This window comes from Sebastes umbrosus, chromosome 19 (genome assembly GCF_015220745.1).
Source record: "Sebastes umbrosus isolate fSebUmb1 chromosome 19, fSebUmb1.pri, whole genome shotgun sequence".
Lineage (NCBI taxonomy): Eukaryota > Metazoa > Chordata > Actinopteri > Perciformes > Sebastidae > Sebastes > Sebastes umbrosus.
In genome coordinates, this window is record NC_051287.1 from 23,051,411 (window position 1) to 23,070,861 (window position 19,451).

Sequence of the window (19,451 nt, forward strand, 5' to 3'; positions counted from 1 at the left end):
TAAAGAAAAACAAAAAAACACCCTGATTGATTGCTTTTCCCATTTCAATTGGTATTTAAGTCGTGCAATGATCCTTGTAGGAAATTTCTTGGCCCACGTGTTAAAGCTTTTTGTGACCGGTAATTAATTATGTTTATTAAAGCTTCAGCTGTTTTCGTTCAGAAGAAAGCAAAATAAACCGTCTAGTGAGTCTCATAGGAGGAGACACGATCTATGTTCCACCACGCTCTTTTGCATAATGACATCTAATCACACACCTGAAATGTTATATGATGCTTCCAATCACATTGTATTGGATACGTTTATGTAATGCCCCTGAGGTCAAGATGAGTCATCAAACATACATATACATATATATACATTTTTTACAGGAAGAGAAAAAAAGACAAACGTAGCACATGACGAGAGATAAATGAACAATTAACACAGTGGCACAGGATTATAACTTTGGAAATTTAGCATTTAAATATCAATACGGCTAATCACACAACACAGCTCGTCATCAACCTATATGATATATGATATGATATAATATAGTAATAATAATGTTTTTGGTCATACAATGGTGCAACGTATCCTCATACAACGGTTCGTTTATGACATCTTGAGAAGTTATAATTTTTTGTCATTTTTTTGTGCGTTTAGGAAACAACACTACTTAGTTAGATGTAGGAAAAGATTGTGGTTTGGGTTAACATAACTCCGGAAGTGGCGTTACTTGGGGAAATTTCGCCACCTTTTTATGTGGATGTCCAATCAGTGCTGATGGTGAATGTAGTCCACTGAAGAAATAAATTCACCAGTGCGCGCTATATTGACCGAGAAAGCTGATTTCTCCTGCTGCAGAGCCTTGCCAGCTATGCCTACATGTACGACGATGATGAGCAGCTGCCCCACTGCAGCAGCTCGTTGCCGCCGCCGGCAGCCGCTGCCTCGGCCTCTCTCTGCTGCATGTCCTCGACTGTATACTCGAATAAATATGGCTGAATATCCGAGTCAGCCAAAACACTGTAAAATGTATCCTCGTCCATAACATCCTCTCACACTCATGTTTTTGGATGCCTTTTTCGCTGTTGGAAACATAACTAGTTTGCAACAGAAGCAAAGAGAACGAGGAAGTTCTGTTTTGGAGCGGCATCTACATACATCGTGCCCCCCCGGCTACCCACAGGCGGAGACCAGAGTTCAAGCTGAAGTAGCTTGTAGTTCTTCCATATCCAAAGTATGTCACAGTTACGTCACTGGGGTACGGAAGAACAACAGATTTTGCAGCTGTGCCCCAGAGACACAGAGAACATGCTGCAGGCTTTTTTCACACTATACAGTACATCTAACTCGGATAGGTAGAGATAAGGTTGAAAATTGGCAAATTTTCCCTGTAAGTTACGTGACAAATAAATCAACGTTGATTTCTGGTTTCACACGGGAAACGAACAGTGGTCTCCTGGGAAAAAGTCCAGTGTTTTTTGACCCACCCATCCACCCCAACCTTCTCCCTATATGCTGAGTTTGTCTCCCATTATACTTCTTGGTTCACAATTACGTGAATTACATACAAATTGATTTGGTGGGATATATACGAATTACAGTGCATTACTTTCATAGGTATAGCTACGAACGGCATATGAGAACAGCCTGAACGGCGTGATCATAAAATAGTGAATTCATCTACATCTCAACCTTAGATGCCTCAGTTTTGCTGCTTGCTGACCGAAATAAGATTAAAAACAGATTTAGCTGTTAAAATGCTTATGTGGACACACGTTATGGTCACGCAGCGTTTTCAGATTTGGCCAGTTTAGGGTGGACATGGTTGACGTGCATGTCCTGCCCTGTGGAGTTATTCCTGTACACCTTCTTTGTGCAGTTATTAGAACCTTTTACTGTAATCTCTTATTAAATGGAAACCCGAACCCGTGTCCTGAAGGCAAGAGAATACACGTTTAATCACAACATTTTACATCTAGACAAATTAGTTCACTTTTGATTGCATTTCTCCACAGTACCTTAGAGGCAAATAGTTTGTATTCAGTCAACTCCAAGTGTGTTTAATTATATGCAAATCGGCTTTGTCAAGTACAGGAGATATGAGGGAGATGCCTTTGAAGTGTTCTATGTGATGCAGGGGAGCCTTTAAAGACAAAGTGTCCTGTACATTTCACTTGGGAAAGGTCCTTTGGGTATTTTCACTTTGGCAAAAGAAAGGAGGGCACATTCCTATAGATAGACATGTGCAGACACATGTGGGTCACATTCTTCCACAGACAACCACTGCATTAGATAAATACATAAAAAAAATGAATAAGAATATCTAAATCACACTAAAGGATCATAAACTATATATAGAAAAAAGAAGTCCTGCTCCTTCTGGTGGACCCCATGAGACCTTATTTTGGAAAAAATACGGCGAGAGACAGACCAAGTATATTTTTGATCCCGTTTCAATTGCGCCATGAATCACACATATGATGTTTGTCAATTTAAACTATAATTTTGCACGGTAACAAAGTCGTAGTTTGTCATAGGTTTTTCGTAGTATCATTTAGTTGTGTGAAACCGCTCAGTGAACTACATCTCTTGTCTCGCACAATATACGTCACCAACACTAGCTAGCTAGCTAAATGAAACCTTATCTTAACTGATGTGTTTTATCCAGCGACTCCTGGTATCTTTATCAGCCGGGTAGCGAAAGAATGAGTCAGACCCGTTGCTCGTGTGAGTTCATCCCAGTACGAAACACACTACTTGCCATAGCTTCAGCGAGAGAGACGTCACTTACGAGACTTTTGGGTGTGTCGTCTTTCTAATTACTCATTTTCACAGTCTGACTTCAAGAGTTTTACAACAACTGACTTTCTTGACTTGCAAAATTATTTTTTTAAATTGACAAACATCATATGTGTGATTCATGGCATAATTCAAACAGGATCAACAAAATATTTATTTCTCGCCGGTGACTACTGTTCTGTTTTTTACCGAAATAAGGTCCCATGGTGGTCCACCGGAAGGGGTGGGACTTCGCCTCTCTGTAAGAAGTGGACGTATAGTCACCGTCACGTCACCCGTCGGTTTGTGGACTGCCGTTTTGAGGCCTTGAGTTTGTCGCCATCCTGGCTTTTTGCAACCAGAAGTAACACAATAGGGTGGAGCTACAACCAAACGCTGAATAAGACATTTTTAGGCGACCAAAATGATACAATCAACTTTCATGAACTGAAAACACACTATGAAAGGGTTAAAGTTCTAAGACAAAAACACGGACAACTCCCAGATCGGACAACCCTGTGGTAGCGACCTGTCAATCACTAGGTAGCCACGCCCTAAAGCATACCCTGCTTTATGGTCTACTTGACTCTAAATGGGACCATAATTTACTAAATGAACATCATGCTGTATTGAAGAAGACTTGAAACTAGCGATTGAGACCATAAACTCATTTTTAAGGTAATAAATCAAGAGAGAAGTAGGCTCATTTTCTCATGGACTTCTATAGAATCTGACTTCTTTATGCAACCAGAGGAGTCGCCCCCTGCTGGCTGTTAGAAAGAATGCAAGTTTAAGGCACTTCCGCATTGGCTTCAATTTTCAGAACTGGAGGAAGCCCACTGCTTAAAATCTGTCCTCTTAATAGATATAATGATAAACATGTGCACCTTGATTCATGCTCTTTCCGCAATCATTAGTCAGTAAGATATTAAAGAGGTTCAAAACATCTCAGAGAATGTTCCAGTAATACGACATGGGGGAATATTTCTTTGGTAGTGCTTCTAACTTAATTTCTGCCCCATTGTTACTGCTGAGTCAACACTAGAACTTACTGAATAGAGTGTATCTTTGATGTGCTGTGTGTATCCCTGCCAGTGAGGGAGAATTGCAGCAAAGGGGCTTTAGAAATTTACCCATTAAATCACACATTTCCCTTGTGTCAGAAACTGCATTTGTCCTCACATGCACAAAGCCGAGTAAATCCAAACTTAGCTGAAGCATGCACTTTACTCAAGAGTTGTGTTCGAAGTGTGCAGAGAGAGCAGAATCCACTCCATAGGGAAAACACACACACTGTAGAAATCACACCCATTCCACCTACCGGTGGTGCTTTGTTCATTCATGTTTTTCCAACAAATGGGGTTACTCCGTCACAGGGTTGTTGTCAGCAGCTGCCCCAGTTCCTCCAGTCCCTGAACGCTTTGAATGCTTCCCTTTGGAAAAAATGTGGATATGTGCCCTTTTCACTTCTTCTAATCCTCCAGTCCCTCTGCGAGTGGGGCGCGATGGGAGTTTGCCAGTTTCTATTTTGTGCGGAGATTCATTTAAAGTCAGCAGATGTTAAACAGGGGATTTAGGGCAAATGTTTATGATGACTAACCCCAACTTGAGTAACTGATGCCTCTCTTTGTCTCCGGCTGTTTCACTCTGTCAGCGCCGCACAGTGACAGAAATAAAGACAGAATAGTCTGACATGAAATTTTAGATACCACAAAATATCTTACAGCAAAGTGGTCCATGACTTAGATGGGAGGAGGTCAATGGAGATGAACAAGGTGATGTCACACTGTCGGGTGTAACATTGGAGGATGATCCTCGATAGAGGCAGCTGTCGGTCTGGGAGAATTTGCCAAAATATTCCAATAAAATCTTTAAAAACAAAAAGTTTTGGCAATCCCCTCAGTAAATTGGCAAGTCATCATGATTTACAGAATATTAATTTTGCATTACATTTATTTTAGGTTTTTATTTTCATTTTAGTTGATTTAGCAAACATATTAAAACTCCAAATGAATTCAGATTATAATAATAGTTATAACAGAATATGTGTTCATGACTTGACATGCTTTGTATAATATTCAGGCTGTTTTCATACACCGTTCGTAGCAACAGTATACCTACGAAAAGTAATGCACTGTAATTCATGTATATATCCGACAAAAACAATTCATATGTAATCCATGTAACTGTGAACCGGGAAGTATAAAGAAAGACAAACGCTGCGTATAGGGAGAAGGTTGGGGTGGATGGGTGAGACTTTCGCCACTTCCAGAGTTAGTTTAACCCATACAACAATCTTTTCCGAAACCTCATTAGTTTTGTTGCCTAAACACATGAAAAATGAGGAATAACTTTTCGTAAGCTATCCTACGGGACTTTTGCACAGGAGACCCCGTGTGAAACCAGAAGTTTGATTTTCTTTGCTGGTAACTTCCGTACTTACGTTACGCCACTTCTGGAGTTATTTTAACCCAAAAAAACAATCTTTTCCTAAACCTAACTAAGTAGTTTTGTTGCCTAAACCTAACCGAGTTGTTTCCTGTGAAGACAGAGCTTATTTTGAAAAGACTTGAGCGAAAATTGATACATGTGTCACGTGTTGCTGGAAATTCGTAGGAAAATGCACGAAAAATGAGAAATAACTTTTCAAAGTAAGAAATCGTACCAACCGCTATATGAGGATACGTTGCAATATCGTATTACAGACTACAAACTGCATCATTGTTCTCATACACTGTTGACAGTTTGTGATCACTGTTCAATATCTATTTATTTCACATCACATATGTCACACTGTGACATTACATTCTTTACAGGGGCTGAGTGTGGGGCAAAACTAATGTGAATGTACCTTCACTGCTTTTGGCCTTCAAAGTAAAAGCAGGAAAGTTGAAAAATGTTTTAATAGTCAAGGATCTTTAATCAGAATCAAGGAGTTTTAATTGTGGGATTTTAAATCAGAGCTCCAACAAGCTCAGTACACTGTAAATACTAAACTAATAATTTATAATACATATTCATTGTTTCCGTATTCATGTAGGGAAACAAACACTTACCCTTGTGGTCTGGTGCACCACAGCCATTATAAGCCCGTGAGCTCTTTCCTTGGAAAGCTTCCGGTACATTCTTGTCTAGGCAGCATTAGCCACTAAGCTGCTGGGAAAAATAAATTTGTTCAGCTGCACAAACACACGCGCTCTCAAATGGGAATTAAGGCAGGAGTGGCCATTTTGAAGATGACAGCTGCGCTTCATCACACACAGTTAGCATTTGATGCAAAGAGAAAAGCAAACTATATCTGCAGTAAAAAGGTGCATAGATCTTCTACATGAGAGCACTGGCTCACATGAAAAGTGAAAAAAAATGGCTGCTGCTAATGAACAAAGTGTGTCTGTTGAGGTTTGGAGGCAGCTTGTTCTGTTCTCTCTCTCTCTCTCTCTCTCTCTCTCTCTCTCTCTCTCTCTGGCTGTCTCATTTCACATTTATGAGAATCTGTTTTAGCTGCTGAAGGGGTTATAATACAGCATTTATGTTGGAGGGAGCAGTGACGCAGTACGATGACAAGGACCCTCTCTGTCTTACTCTCTCTCTCTCTCTCGACATGTCAAACTGTTCGTTCATGATGCATTTAAAGAAAGTGGTGGTCTCTCCTCTCCTCTGTCTTCTCATTCTATTCGTGTCCCCTCCACCCCAGGCTAACTCGATCCATGATACATGAAGCTCTGGACAGATAGGAAGTGTCAGTGAATATGCATCTTTTTGAACTGCATATCTCACTACTAGGGCACGCTGAATCTTAAGCAGTAACACAAAATAACAAACCGAAAATAAGCTGGTGGCTTCAGGATTTATCAGAAAACTGAATAATTCATTCCCAATTTTTCCCATTTTGTCTATAAACATTTTTAAAAGGCCACACACACTGGCAGCATCTTGACACATGTCAACTTCTCAGAATGTACCGTATTTCCCAGTATTGCGTGTCAGCTCTTCAGAATAGCAGCAATTTCAGCACATTTTCTCCCCTGATTGGCACATGCTGGTTACCCCGACCGCTCCTTCCGTCTGTGTGACGCATTCTCTGCGTGCTACAAGTAGCGTTTGACGTCTGAGGCACCCCCGCCGGTGTCTGTTACTCCTGTGGCTCAGGAGGTAGAACGGGTCGTCCTTTAAAGCTGCAGTAGGTAACTTTGAGGAAATATGATACAAAAGTTATTTTCATAAAACTGTCACTATATCCTGACAGTGGTGCATGAGACAGACATTCTGTGACAAAAAATGTTGTTCTTCTGTGTCCTCCTGTGCTACGAATGTCTTTTGCAAGATTTCACCGCACCCGAAGGATAGCAACCAATCACAGCCGAGCAGTCTCTATAGCAGCTGTCAATGGCCACTGGCCGGAGCAAACTTTCTAATTTTACAGCTAAACAGTACACTTAAATATGTTTCTGAAAACATTTGAGGCGAGAAATAGGCATTGCAGTAACAGTACTGTCACTACTGTCAGGATATTGTGACAGTTTTATGAAAATAACTTAGTTACCAACTGCAGCTTTAATCACAAGGTTGGCGGTTTGATCTCAGGCTCCTCCTGTCTGCATGTCAAAGTGTCCTCGAGCGAGACACTGAACCAAAGAGTAAAGATGCAAAGAGACAAAACTCTGGTGTTTTCTTTTCCATTTTGAAAATGCTTATTATATTTACGATATTTTATTGTTCAACACAGGCCATTTTGGAAAAAAATGTCAATAGAAGAGAAATGATTTTGTTTTAGTTTTGTACGGCCCTATTTAGGCGTCCAGTAATCACTTTCAGTCCAAAATGGCGGAAGCATATAGCTTTGGTGCTGGGCGCTGATGTTGCAATGAAACGAACAATTGACTTTCACTTCTTGGTAATATATGTTCTTTGACTGAACCCCAAGTTGCTCCCGATCGGCAGGCTAGTACCTTACAGCTCCGTCACCATCGGTGTATGACTGTGTGTGTGGATGGGTGAATGAGAGGAGAGAGTTTTCTTAAGCATGGAGTCTCATTGGGAGATTGAAGATGGAGATTTTAAATGAGATATAACTTGTTTTCTCTCAGAGAAGGAATTTCTTAAAAATCCAACAACTCTTCTAAGCGGTGTAGAACAATAAAAGCAAAGTCGTTTCAAGTATACTTCAAGTACAAAATGACATAATCTAGTAATTCTGCAGAATAAAGTACACTTAAAGTATACTTGAAGTACACTTTTAAACTAAAAAAAGTGGGCAAATTTAGTCTGAATATGTATTAAAGTAGTCCCATTACAAGTAATGTATCCAACAGTATATTAACACAGTTGTACTTATTCACAGAAGTATACTTAATGGTGTATACTTGAGGTTTACCCAGTAGTCTTTAAATTAATGTTTATTGCCCCAAATTGGACATCTGTTTTTGCAAGAGGACATAAGCTACAAATCACCAGGAGAAACAGAGTAAATGAAAGATGATAAAGGCCGAAACAAGGAGCTCGACAGCGGGTGAGAAAGGGTCCGATGTAGAGTGAATTTGTGCTGGATCCGAATGAGATTAGGGTTTGATGTGTTTTGGCCGGATAGCAGAGGAAGCATATTAGAAGTGATGGACATTATGCTGAGACAGTGACCGGTACAGTCGCAGGTTTTTTAAGCTCAGAGAGTTGAAGAGAAAGACAGCTTCACTGCATTACAATAGGAGGCAGTGAGGGACACAGGAGAATGCAAAGGAGATGAGATGTCCGATGAGGATAGGAGTGGTGAGAGAAGCTCCGTCACGCCTGTCATCCCATTGTAACTGGGGAATTATAAGCAGTATCAATATTTGCGTTGTACATGTCTTTTTGCACCCTTCTCGCAAGATCACCAATTTATAGTGGAGAGTTTATACACTCAGTCTAAAAACAAGATCTTAAATGTAAAGTATCTATACATAAAGTCCACATCTACATGTTCACGTGATGAACATTTCTCTCGCTCTCTTTGTTTCGCTGCAACATTTCCCGCTTCATTGTCTCTAATTAGACACGGATGAATCCCATTTGTCTTGTCTTTGCTCGTCTTTTTTCTTCACACACATGTGCACACACATGTGGGCACACACATACACACACACACACACAACACGCAAACAGCCCTTTGCATGCTATTTTTGGGATGTGCTGTCTTTCGAAGTGTGACATCCACATTTAGAACTGGTTCAAATGGAGCAGATATGAGGAGCCAAGCTGGGACATGTGTTCATGTATAGTGAAGTTATGGCTTGTTTTCTTCTCAGTGGTATTTTATGAGATTTCTGCTTCTGAAAAGATGCTTTAATGGCTTTAATGGTAGTCGGCTGGTTGAAGAGATCACCCTCAAGATCTATCCAAAGCGTATCAGAATTGCTCACACTTTACTTTTGCAGACAAAGTGTCAAAGATTTGGAGTAAAGTGTTGACGCTATCAAAAAGTTCCCCACTTTGCCTGTATGTTGCCATGTTGTCATTACGGAAGGATATCCAGGACAGCTGTCCACTGACTGCTACACTACCCTTTTTAGTTATTTTGTGTGTGTGTGAGTGACAGAGGATTAAGTGACAGCACTATTTCAAACTTTCCTTCGTTTGCAGAAATAAGGGCTTTTTTGCAGACTACTTGGAAAATTTAGAGTAACTCTGGTGTCCTTCAGATAATACTGCTCCTATGTGGAGGCATATGTCAGTAAATTGAGAGCATATTTGTTACTGTTGGTGCACTTTCCTCATTCTACGCTACATTAAGATGGAGGCTGTAGTTGAGGATTTGAAAAGTTGACCAGAAAACAAGAAACGTCATTAGGAGCCAGGCAGCTATATGCTGCCGGTCTCTCTTGTTTTTGTAAATATTCTTCTTCTTCTTCCTAGGAAAGCTGCCTTCCCATGCATGGAAATAAACCAAACTTTGCACATAGGTCCAATCCTATGCTAATCACCGTCAACTGGCTTTGTGGGCTAATAGTCCTGATGGTGGCGTTACAGCAAACGCCTAAAGTTTAAAACTTAAAAATTTCATATCAAATCAGCCATACGTGCTACAATTTTGCAAGTTCCACCAAAATGTAGGCTACTTGTGCAGAAATGTTCAGATGCTTCAACCCGGCAGGAATTGTGAAGTCCATCAATCTGTTTTTCTCAAAAACTGTAAAACGTATTAAACCTATCTCCTCCTACATTTTTTTGCTCAATTGACACCAGACTTGCTCCGCTGCATTTTCAGACTGTCCTCCACAAACCATCCAGCCAGATTTTTGATTTATCAAAAATTGAGCTCACAGTGCATCAAAATGTTTTAGCGTAAACATTACTGTACACAGCTACTGCAAATTCTCGCTAAGTAAAGCTCCGATGTTCATGAAAATGAATGACAAAATTTTGAGGTCATAGTAGACGTAGGGTGGTAAATTTCTGAATTCTATCTCTAAAAGTGCATTTTGAATTCTATCCTCATGTGAACCGTTGCAGTCACTGGAAATCAAGCATGTTTAAACACCAGTTTGTCTCGTATGGAGCAATCAATCTTTATAAAAACAGACATCTCTATGTTGTCTACATGAAGTACACAAATTCTCAGAATTTTGTCTTAAAAACTGAATTTTTGACACTAGTTTAAAATCTGCCTCTCCGTGCAACCCTGGTGATTGAAGTCATAGTGTGAAGTCATAGTGTGAAGTAGTACAGTAGTTTGCCTCAGGCAGTAAGCTCACCAAGATAGTGACATGTTCTTGGTGTCTGAGGTTGTGAGTTCGAGACCCGATCGAGGCAGAGTGAACATGCTAATGCCTTAAAGGATTAATGATGATGGATCATCCTGTACTTCTCATTTGTCTTCCTTCTCTTCCTTTTTTCATCTACCTCCTCTTATTCTTCCTTCTTCTTCCTCCTTCTTCTTCTTCCTCCTCAAAATGCTCAGCCCCGACCCACAGCTGCACTGCAGCTATAATCTCGTCATACGTTTCTATCTCTCCTTTGTTTTGTTTTTTTTAACCAGAGTCTCACTGTGCGTTCCAATACCCGTACTACCTTGCTAGTATAATAGAAAAAGATTTAGTATGTCCCAATACATAGTATGTCAAATGCAGTATGCCAAAAATACCAGGATGTCCTACTGCATCCTGTCGCAGTTTGCAATATGCAAGCCAGCATGTTTTTCTGGTTATTCTGGCCCACAATCCTCTGGGATATATGGGCAAGATGGTCAAAGTTCAAGGCGCAATGTTATAACGAAGTAGTATGTCCCAATTGTATGCATACTGCATGCAACAGTACGTACCTTGTAAGGGCAGTATGCAGTATGTCCTAAAAGTAAAAAGCATACAATTTGGAACTCACCCTCATTTCTTTACCTTTTATAATTTTATTGCAGCCATCAAGCACAACTATGCTTCCACCTTTAGACTCTCTCTATCTTTATCACTGTGTTTGTTTCCCTCTATCTCTCCCTGTCTCTCTGCCAGTTACAGTACACACACACACACACACACACTCACACACTCACGGCTCATGGATGTTATTCATTGTGGTCTGTAGTGTAGGATTAATTCCCTGGTCTCTCTTTAAACATTAATGATTTCCCTTTGATGGAATGCTGTTTGGCTTTATTTTAGCTCACCTTTAACTATTCATAACTGTGTTTTTTATGTAATGGCAATCACAGGAGCTAGCATAGCTCGCGGACTCCTTTAGAAGGTACAGCCGAGCATGAAATCCATTCACTGTCACATTTAATTATGCACATTCTTTACTCCCAAAACATGACGTTTGCTCCACTGAGCATGCAACAGAGCTGGGATAATAGTTTAATTTGCAAATAACGGGGCTCTGTTTTACATTTTTGATTAGTACAAGTGTTTGATGACGGTAGTGAGAACTTTAATGTGTAAGATATGGCCAGAAGTTTAGTTTAACACATTCAAAAAAATGACATTATCAACAGAATGTGAGGAGGTTAAAATTTTGACGTTGTATCAAAGACGTCTATGTATCGTGTTGAACAGATATCTACTGAAATGAGCATGCTAACCAGCTAGCCCTGGCTCACACTGTCTGGTAATACCACTTACAGTATACCTTGAGAGACGATAGTGACTCACTGTGGCATCCATTCCATCATGCAATGTTGGAAGATCTATTCAGATCTTTCACTTGAGTAAAAGTAGCAACACTACAGTGTAAAAATACTCTTAAAAGTCCTGCATTCAAAATCTTACTTAGTAAAAGTACAAAAATATTTGCATTAAAATATACTTAAACTACCAAAAGTAAAAGTACTCATTATACAGATACATTTCAGAATCATATGCGGCTGATTTTAACTACTTTATATACTACTGTACCTTAATCTGTAATAGTACATCATCATTTATTTGTTGATTATGCTTTTATGCTTTTTCGGGTTTTTTTGTATTGATAACCTGAATCTGCAAAGTAACTAGTAAATAAAGCTGTGAAACACATGTAGTGAAGTAAAAAGTAAAATAATTTCCTCCAAAACATAGTGGAGTAGAAGTATAAAGTAGCATGACATGGAAATAATCAAGTAAAGTACAAGCACCTGAAAATTGTACTTAAGTACAGTACTTGAGTAAATGTACTATCCACCACTGCCAACAAGAGTGGACGAAGAAGTACAGCTGCCCTGAGGGTTTGTCAAAAATACATCTTATTAATACATTGTATTAATAAATACATAGTTTGTTTTTTTCATTTAATTAACGTCAAAGTGGCAGAAACGAGAAAACGACTCGCACCATCGGACGGAGCTTCCGTTAGCAGTCAGCAAGAATTCAGCCAGAGTAAACCCCAGCACCAGAGCTCTGATCCTCGGGGACTGCTGCCCCGACTCCCCTCCGGATCAGCAAACTTTCTGTTGCTGCCGTTACACAGCTTTAGACCCAGTGCTCCACCAGCCCACTGTGACTTCCGGCGCAGGGGTTTTCGCCAGCTGAATCCAAGCCGTCACAGCTGCTAACTGCAGCTCGTCCCCCGGAGCCGCCTCGTGCTCCCCCTCCCGGTGAAGCAGTCCCCCGTCAGCAGGGAGGACGTAACACAAAAACACGAGTCGTTCCCTCGCGTCTGCCACCCCGGACCTAAGCCAATAAACAAACTATCAAAATGTAAAGTTACACGGACCGTACAGTCTCTGGATAGCGGTAGAGTAAACACAGAGATGACTAACGTCAACTACACACCGACGCCACACGTGAAGATTATAAGATAACGGGGTTATTTTGACCGTCTCTCAGAGTTTCAGCAGTTCATTTTGCATATTCTTGCCCTGCTGTTAGTTAGTATAGTTGGCTTATAACTAATGACTTTAAATTTAGATTGTATGGACCCAGTACTAGAGGTGAAATGCTAGCCCCTATGTCTTTAGAGCAGGTGGCTCAGCATTACACGTTGCACATTTAAAATGTCCTGCCACCAATTAACAAGAAAACAGGTTAAAGTGCCAGAGGCAGTCAAAAACTGGCAAACATTGAAATCTAGTTTGCCTTAAGTTTTTGGATGTCAATCATTACTTTATGCAACACCTGAAAATACCTTTAGCCAGAGAGACAGCGAGGGAAGACAGCGAGTCTGTGCAGTGTAATGGACAAGGTTTCAAATAGCTATTTGAAATGAGCATTATTTATTAGCACATGATAGGATTGGATAAGGCCTGACGAATAGCTTAAATAGCTTCCCTAAGGTCTGATGCAGACACATGGTCATTGTAACAGACGGGGTTGTGTGTGTGTGTGTGTGTGTGTGTCTTATTAGGTGTGAAAGACATGGCCCTTAACATCCTGCTCTTTGATAGGTTTTGATTCAGTGCTTTGATTTGCAACGGAGCAACTTCTAAAAATAGCATGTGGGGAAGAGGAAGAGAGAGAGAGAGAGGAAGAGAGGAAGAAAGAGAGAGAAAGAACGAAGGACATTGACCGCTTTGGTCTCCAGAGAGTTAGTTGCATTTGATCTTCTCATAAACCATCACTCTCTACGTTTTTTAATACATCACATTTTTACAATTCCTCCCTTCACCCTCACACCTCTGTCTCTCCCTGATTCCATCTGTCTTCATTTCCCGTCCTTCACCAAATCCCTCTTTACCCCCCTCTCTCTCTATCTCTCTCTCTTTCTCTCTCCCTCTCTGTCTCCCTCTCCCCCTCCCTCTCTCTCTCTCTTTCGCACAAACGTTGACACGCGCGTTATTACCGAGCTGGGGGAGAAGCTGGGACTGCAGCAACAACACAGACAAGAAACAGAAGCAGAGGAGGAGAAAAGAAGCACTGACACATCTACAAAGAAACGGACAGGAAACGAAAAAGAAAAAAAAAAAAAAAAGATCTCATATGGTCACATTGGATTAGCAGTCTGTCTCTATTCACGCTGCACACGTGTTCTGTCATCAGTGTGTGTGTATGTGTGGATGAACAATTCTTTGCCGTACTCTGGGATCCACATCAATAATAACACACTTAAACACAAGCAAGCACACTCCGCGTCCAGATGCCTGTGTCGAAGGTAATGTATTGTTATCTTTTGTGCCGGAATGAAACTGAGAGCTCTTTCTGTAAAGACTTCTGGTGTCTCTATAGTTGAGATTATTGTGTTTGCATGCTTATTACTGTTAATATGGTGCACATATAATAGATAAAGTGCAATTTGACTGTGTTTAGGTTGTGTGTGTGTGTGTGTGTGTGTGTGTGTTTGTCGTGATCACAACTGTTCTCGAAATGCTGGTGAAGTCACAACTATTTTACATTAGTCACATTTATGTAACCAGATATTTCACGCCGCTCAGCAGTTGTTTGTTTTGAGATGTGCTGGAAGTTTCTGTTTTCTCAGTTCTGATGATATTTTCTTGCTCTTTTGAGAATTGAGACAGAAGTTGATGAGAAATCTGGCAAATTTCTCTGGTGTGATTCATTCTTTAGTGAAGTGGGACTCCATAGGCAGGGAATTAAACACTTAACTATCTCTGAGAGCCTTATTTTTTTTACTTTACTGTCTATTTATGCATCAAATTATTTGAGAAGCTCTACAACTGTTAATGTTGACTCAGTATCAGTGTTATTGTGGCAAACACTTTTGAGTTTTTTTTCCTCCCGGTAATTAATATTGAACTGTACCTGCCCTTATACATCTTGTTTATAGTTGCACATTCACCTTTTGAAGGGTATTGTCAGTGATGGATAGTCGTTGACCCGAACAGCCGTGTACAGAGACAGCAGGTGTGTGTGTGTGTGTCCTGCCTTTCATTGTCAAATTATCCTTGTCACGCTGAGGAGATAAAAACCTTTCTCCCGAGTAGCATTGAGAGGCTCTTGAGATAACGGAGTGAGAGGAAGGATGGAAAATAGGAGAGCGTGAGAGAGTACCATGTGGTTCAATTAACCACTCAGGTACATCAAGTACATTTGTTTATCTTGCAAGACACACTAGACGGGTTTCCATTTCAATGAAGTGCACATTTTAATTGAATTTCCAGAAAGCCTGCAAATATTACGCTACTCAAACGGTGGGAAACAATGTACAACATGATGGAAAGATGCCATTTCTGTTTGTTTCATGTGTTAATCTGAGGAATGTTACGGTCTCCTTATCGCTCCACGCAGATCTGATGTTTGTCTGCCTCTATTTTTAGTTTCTTCATCGGAGCCGAACGTTTAAGTCAAATGCTTCATGTATGGCATGATTTATTCGCCACGTCTGTTTCCATTGCACTTTGTCGCATTTTGACTTTATAGATAAACCAACTTTCCCACCGCAGCCTAGCGTAAAATAACTTTTTAGTAATTTCTTTTGCAATTTGTGAGTTTTTTTTCCAATTTTGGGGGGTTTCTGCTTGGTTTTTTTTACGCATAAATTGAAAATGTGCATGAAAACAGGTGGATTGAAATTAACTCTACCTACCTTTTAAGTTGACCATTCACTTTTGAATATCATAAATAGCCTTTTTTTATGTAACATTTGTTGTTATATTGTAGAATTATGAGTGCCAACACAGTGATCAACATTTTTATTGAAATATTGAGGACCGACTTTTGCACCTCTGCTGCATTAACATAGGCACTTTAGGACTGGGTATCTTTAGGAAATAGCACGACCAACATGTGTTTTAAAAACAATCAAATATTCAAAGTTGGCATTGAGCTCTTGGTCAGATTCTTAGTCTTGTTTATTTGTTCTTTGATCGGATTTCATTGTCTAAACTTAATTCTACACTTAGCCAAAGTTATTGTGCAGCTGCTTGTTTAAAGGCAACATTAAACAATGAAGCTTTGAGAGGCTTGGTTGTCTTGGTTGTTTTCCTCTTAGTAACTTCTTGAAATGAAGATAAATGCCTTTATGGAGCAACAGTAGAAGCTGCCATTAGTCTGGCTTAAATGAAACTAGGCCCCCTAGCAGGGTTCATGAAGTCCTTTCTTGTCGTTGAGGCATTGTTTGAATACAAATGGTGCATTGATGTCATCCACGTCAAGGATATTGTGGCAGCCATGACTCAGTCAATGTCACAGTGCAAACATGTTTATATATAGCCATACAATACATTTATACAGTACAACCTTTTGTAACTTAAGGACCACTTCTGATTTAGTAACAATTTTTCCGAGGACCACCTTCCCAAATAAATGAGAAAAAACATAAAGTAACAAAAAATTAGAAATATAAACTGGGCTGTAAATATGTGTTATGCCACTGTCAGCTGACCAAAATAAAGATTCTGCTTACCTTCACACATCACTGCCTGCCATTATGAATCCAAATTGAATGGATTCAGGATCATATTTCCTGAGCACACGTTTTGGAGCTGTTACTGGTGCAGGGTTGTCTCCCTCATCACTTTTTCGTTTAAAAAACTGATCCGTTTTGTGTCACTGCATCTGAGGGAATGTTAGCTATAGCTAACACGTTTGTATGCCTGATGATGTGTCATGAGTGGCGTGGTGATATTCAAACATAACTGGTCATTGCAAATATGTATTTTAGTTTGAAGTTTTTTATTCATGTGAATTATTGAGCACATTTACATACAAACATAACTTGTATATTACTGGAAAAAAATATTTTTTATTTAATCTAACCATTTGGCAGTACCTCCGCAGCCCACTAGATGGCGCTCTGATCAACAACAATAGGCAACCTAGACAACGGCAATAACAAAAAATAAAGGAACCATCACTGATGATCAATTGCAATTGAACACTACAGAACCAACACATTCTCACTCCCAACTTGTCAAATACCGCTGCTTGGTCGGTGCCCCTCAGCATCGGAGACATACGCTCGTTACATGCATAGAGTCCTTTCAAAATAAACTTCCGTTTTCACAGGAAGTTAGGTTTAGGCAACACAACCACTTAGTTTGGGCCAGGAAACGGTCGCGGTTGACGTTCACATCACTGACTAACGACTCACGCTACTCGCGGGACTGACGATACTAACGCCTCACGTGACAAAGTAAGTCAACGTTACTTTAAGTTTCACACGGGACGCGAACAGTAGTCTCCTGGTTGAAAGTCTTGTGTTTGTTTGACCCATCCACCACCCTTCCCGCCCGCCCTGAGCTGACTTTCACACTATTAATACTACGTCACTTGCTCCAACTGTCAAATAACGCCGCGGGCGGGTTTACATTGGAGTTAGCTGAAATCCCCATTCGTCACATGCTGTCGCTAAAGGGGGCCTCCGTGTGTCGGTTTCCGATGCCGAGGGGCACTGCCCAATCGGGGGTATTTGACGAGTTGGGAGTGAGACCGGGTTGACATAACATACAATGCTTTATAAATGTACACATGAAGTGCCAGATTTAGAAATATCAGAAATTAGGAATTTAAAAAAAGAACTGAATTTAGAAATGTGGCTTCAAAACCAGGAAGTATAGTGATGTTCTCCACATTGTCAGTTGGTAACAAACACTATAGAGCATAAACCTTTGACCCGCAGATGACCTCTCAGTGTTACGGTGGATAATTAACAGCCATTATAGTGAGATAATGTTTAAAAGTGTTTCCTTTTAAGATAGGAGGTTCTTACAATATGGTTCCTGCTTCATATCCTATGACTTTATAGCTGCATTGTGTGCATGTGCCAGAAACATGCATGTGAGTTTAAACTTGAACTACACGTCTTTGTGCGTGTGTGTGTGTGTGTGTGTGTGTGTGTGTGTGTTTACAGTGCTTATGTGTCCATTGTGTGCTTTGTGCATCCTGTGGGACCTGGCTGTATAGTGCCTTAATGTCTTCACAAAGAAATGGAGGGTGGGTGGGGTGGGAGGATGTGCAGGCACAAATGGACACAGATGTCAGACAATATTTACAGACGCACACACACACACACACATACATCTGCAATCATGGAGACCATTTAGTATGTTCGGTGGACATATGCACCACGCACATGCATGCATATGTTTCTCCATGACGCTCATTTGTCACTTCTCATTATCGCTATCTCCTCCCTCTCGCTCCTTCCCTCTTTCCTTCTCACTTGTTTGTGCAGCTTGGGAGTCTACCTTCTTAGCCTCTTGGGCATTTCTCTCTCTCTCTCTCTCTCTCCCTCTCTCTCTCTGTATGCACAGTTCAGTTGGCCTAGCCCACACTGACAGAATCACACACACCAGCCCAGCTATCCAGCCACAAACACTCACACAACAGTTTGACAGAGGAAGTAGGCCACTTTAATGGGGATGTGTGGAGTGCCTGTATCTGCCTTTAGTGGATTGTAACCTGGAATTGCTTCCTCTTGCCAGGTAAGGTTTCCATATACTATCCCTTTATTTCCCCATCTATTAGAGGGCATCTTATCTTGTGGAGAGGTCTCATGCAAATTGATTTTATGCTGCTTTTCTTAGGCTTTGGGGGGAAAAGCAATTTTTCTGGCGAGTATTCATGTGGTGAGTTTGAGATGCTGATATTGTTGTGCTGCTGGGGGGCAGGGAGTGGTACACTCATACGGAGATAGAAACAAGACGGAGAGATGGGAGGAAAGATAAGGGGAAAGCAATAAAAGCTTATTTATCACTTGGCATCTTTATGACACGCTTATATGAGGAGTTGGGTTTCAGTGTTGTGTACGTTCCACTTTTCATTTGCTTTCCATTTTCTTACTTTGTTTTATTCTGTCTCTATCACTCCATCCACTTATCCATCCTCCCTCTCATAGCTTTAATAGCTCTCTTTAATATATAATTGCCTCTGCAATATCACCTTCCCTCTTAGTAAACAAGAGTTGTGGACAGTTTTTTTCTTTTTCTGAACACAAGATTGTTTACATGCCTTGTTTGGTGCTTTTATTTCAGTCTTCTCTGGATGTGCGCCAGTGACATCATTTAGCCACATGGCTGGGGAGTCGTAGGGCATAAAACGGCAGAGACTGAGAGAGAGGAGCGGTAGGGAGATTGCCATTAAAAAGAGAGAGCCAAGCTGAACGTGATAGAGGGAAGTGAACAGAGGGGCCAGAGGAGAAAACAACAACAGGAAGCACACTGGGGAAAATTGCTTTTTTCTCTTTTCCTTATTAGAGGAATTGTGCGGTTTACCTCTTCTTAGAAGGAGAGAGAGAGAGAGAGAAGTAGATGCAGGGGTGTTTAGTTTGTGTCGGCGCTCATCGATATACAAATCGATAATACAGTGTTAGAGCAAATGGTAGCTCGTGTTTGAATGAACGTGGTGTAAATA

At 40.6% G+C, this 19,451-nt stretch overlaps 1 protein-coding gene across 11 annotated transcripts in view; it reads left to right on the forward strand.

Moving 5' to 3' along the window:
• Nucleotides 1-19,451, forward strand: part of rgs3a (regulator of G protein signaling 3a) — a 189,778-nt gene that overhangs the window by 112,801 nt on the left and 57,526 nt on the right. The window contains exon 1 of one of the 11 annotated variants that reach the window (XM_037751910.1): nucleotides 13,528-14,292. The exons of 9 other annotated variants lie outside the window; for them this stretch is intronic. In XM_037751910.1, the coding sequence (XP_037607838.1) occupies nucleotides 14,278-14,292 (15 nt within the window). In that variant the 5' untranslated portion in view covers nucleotides 13,528-14,277. Of the gene's footprint in view, nucleotides 1-13,527; nucleotides 14,293-18,373; nucleotides 18,524-19,451 lie in introns of those variants that run through there. One more of the 11 variants, XM_037751911.1, reaches the window with a different exon arrangement.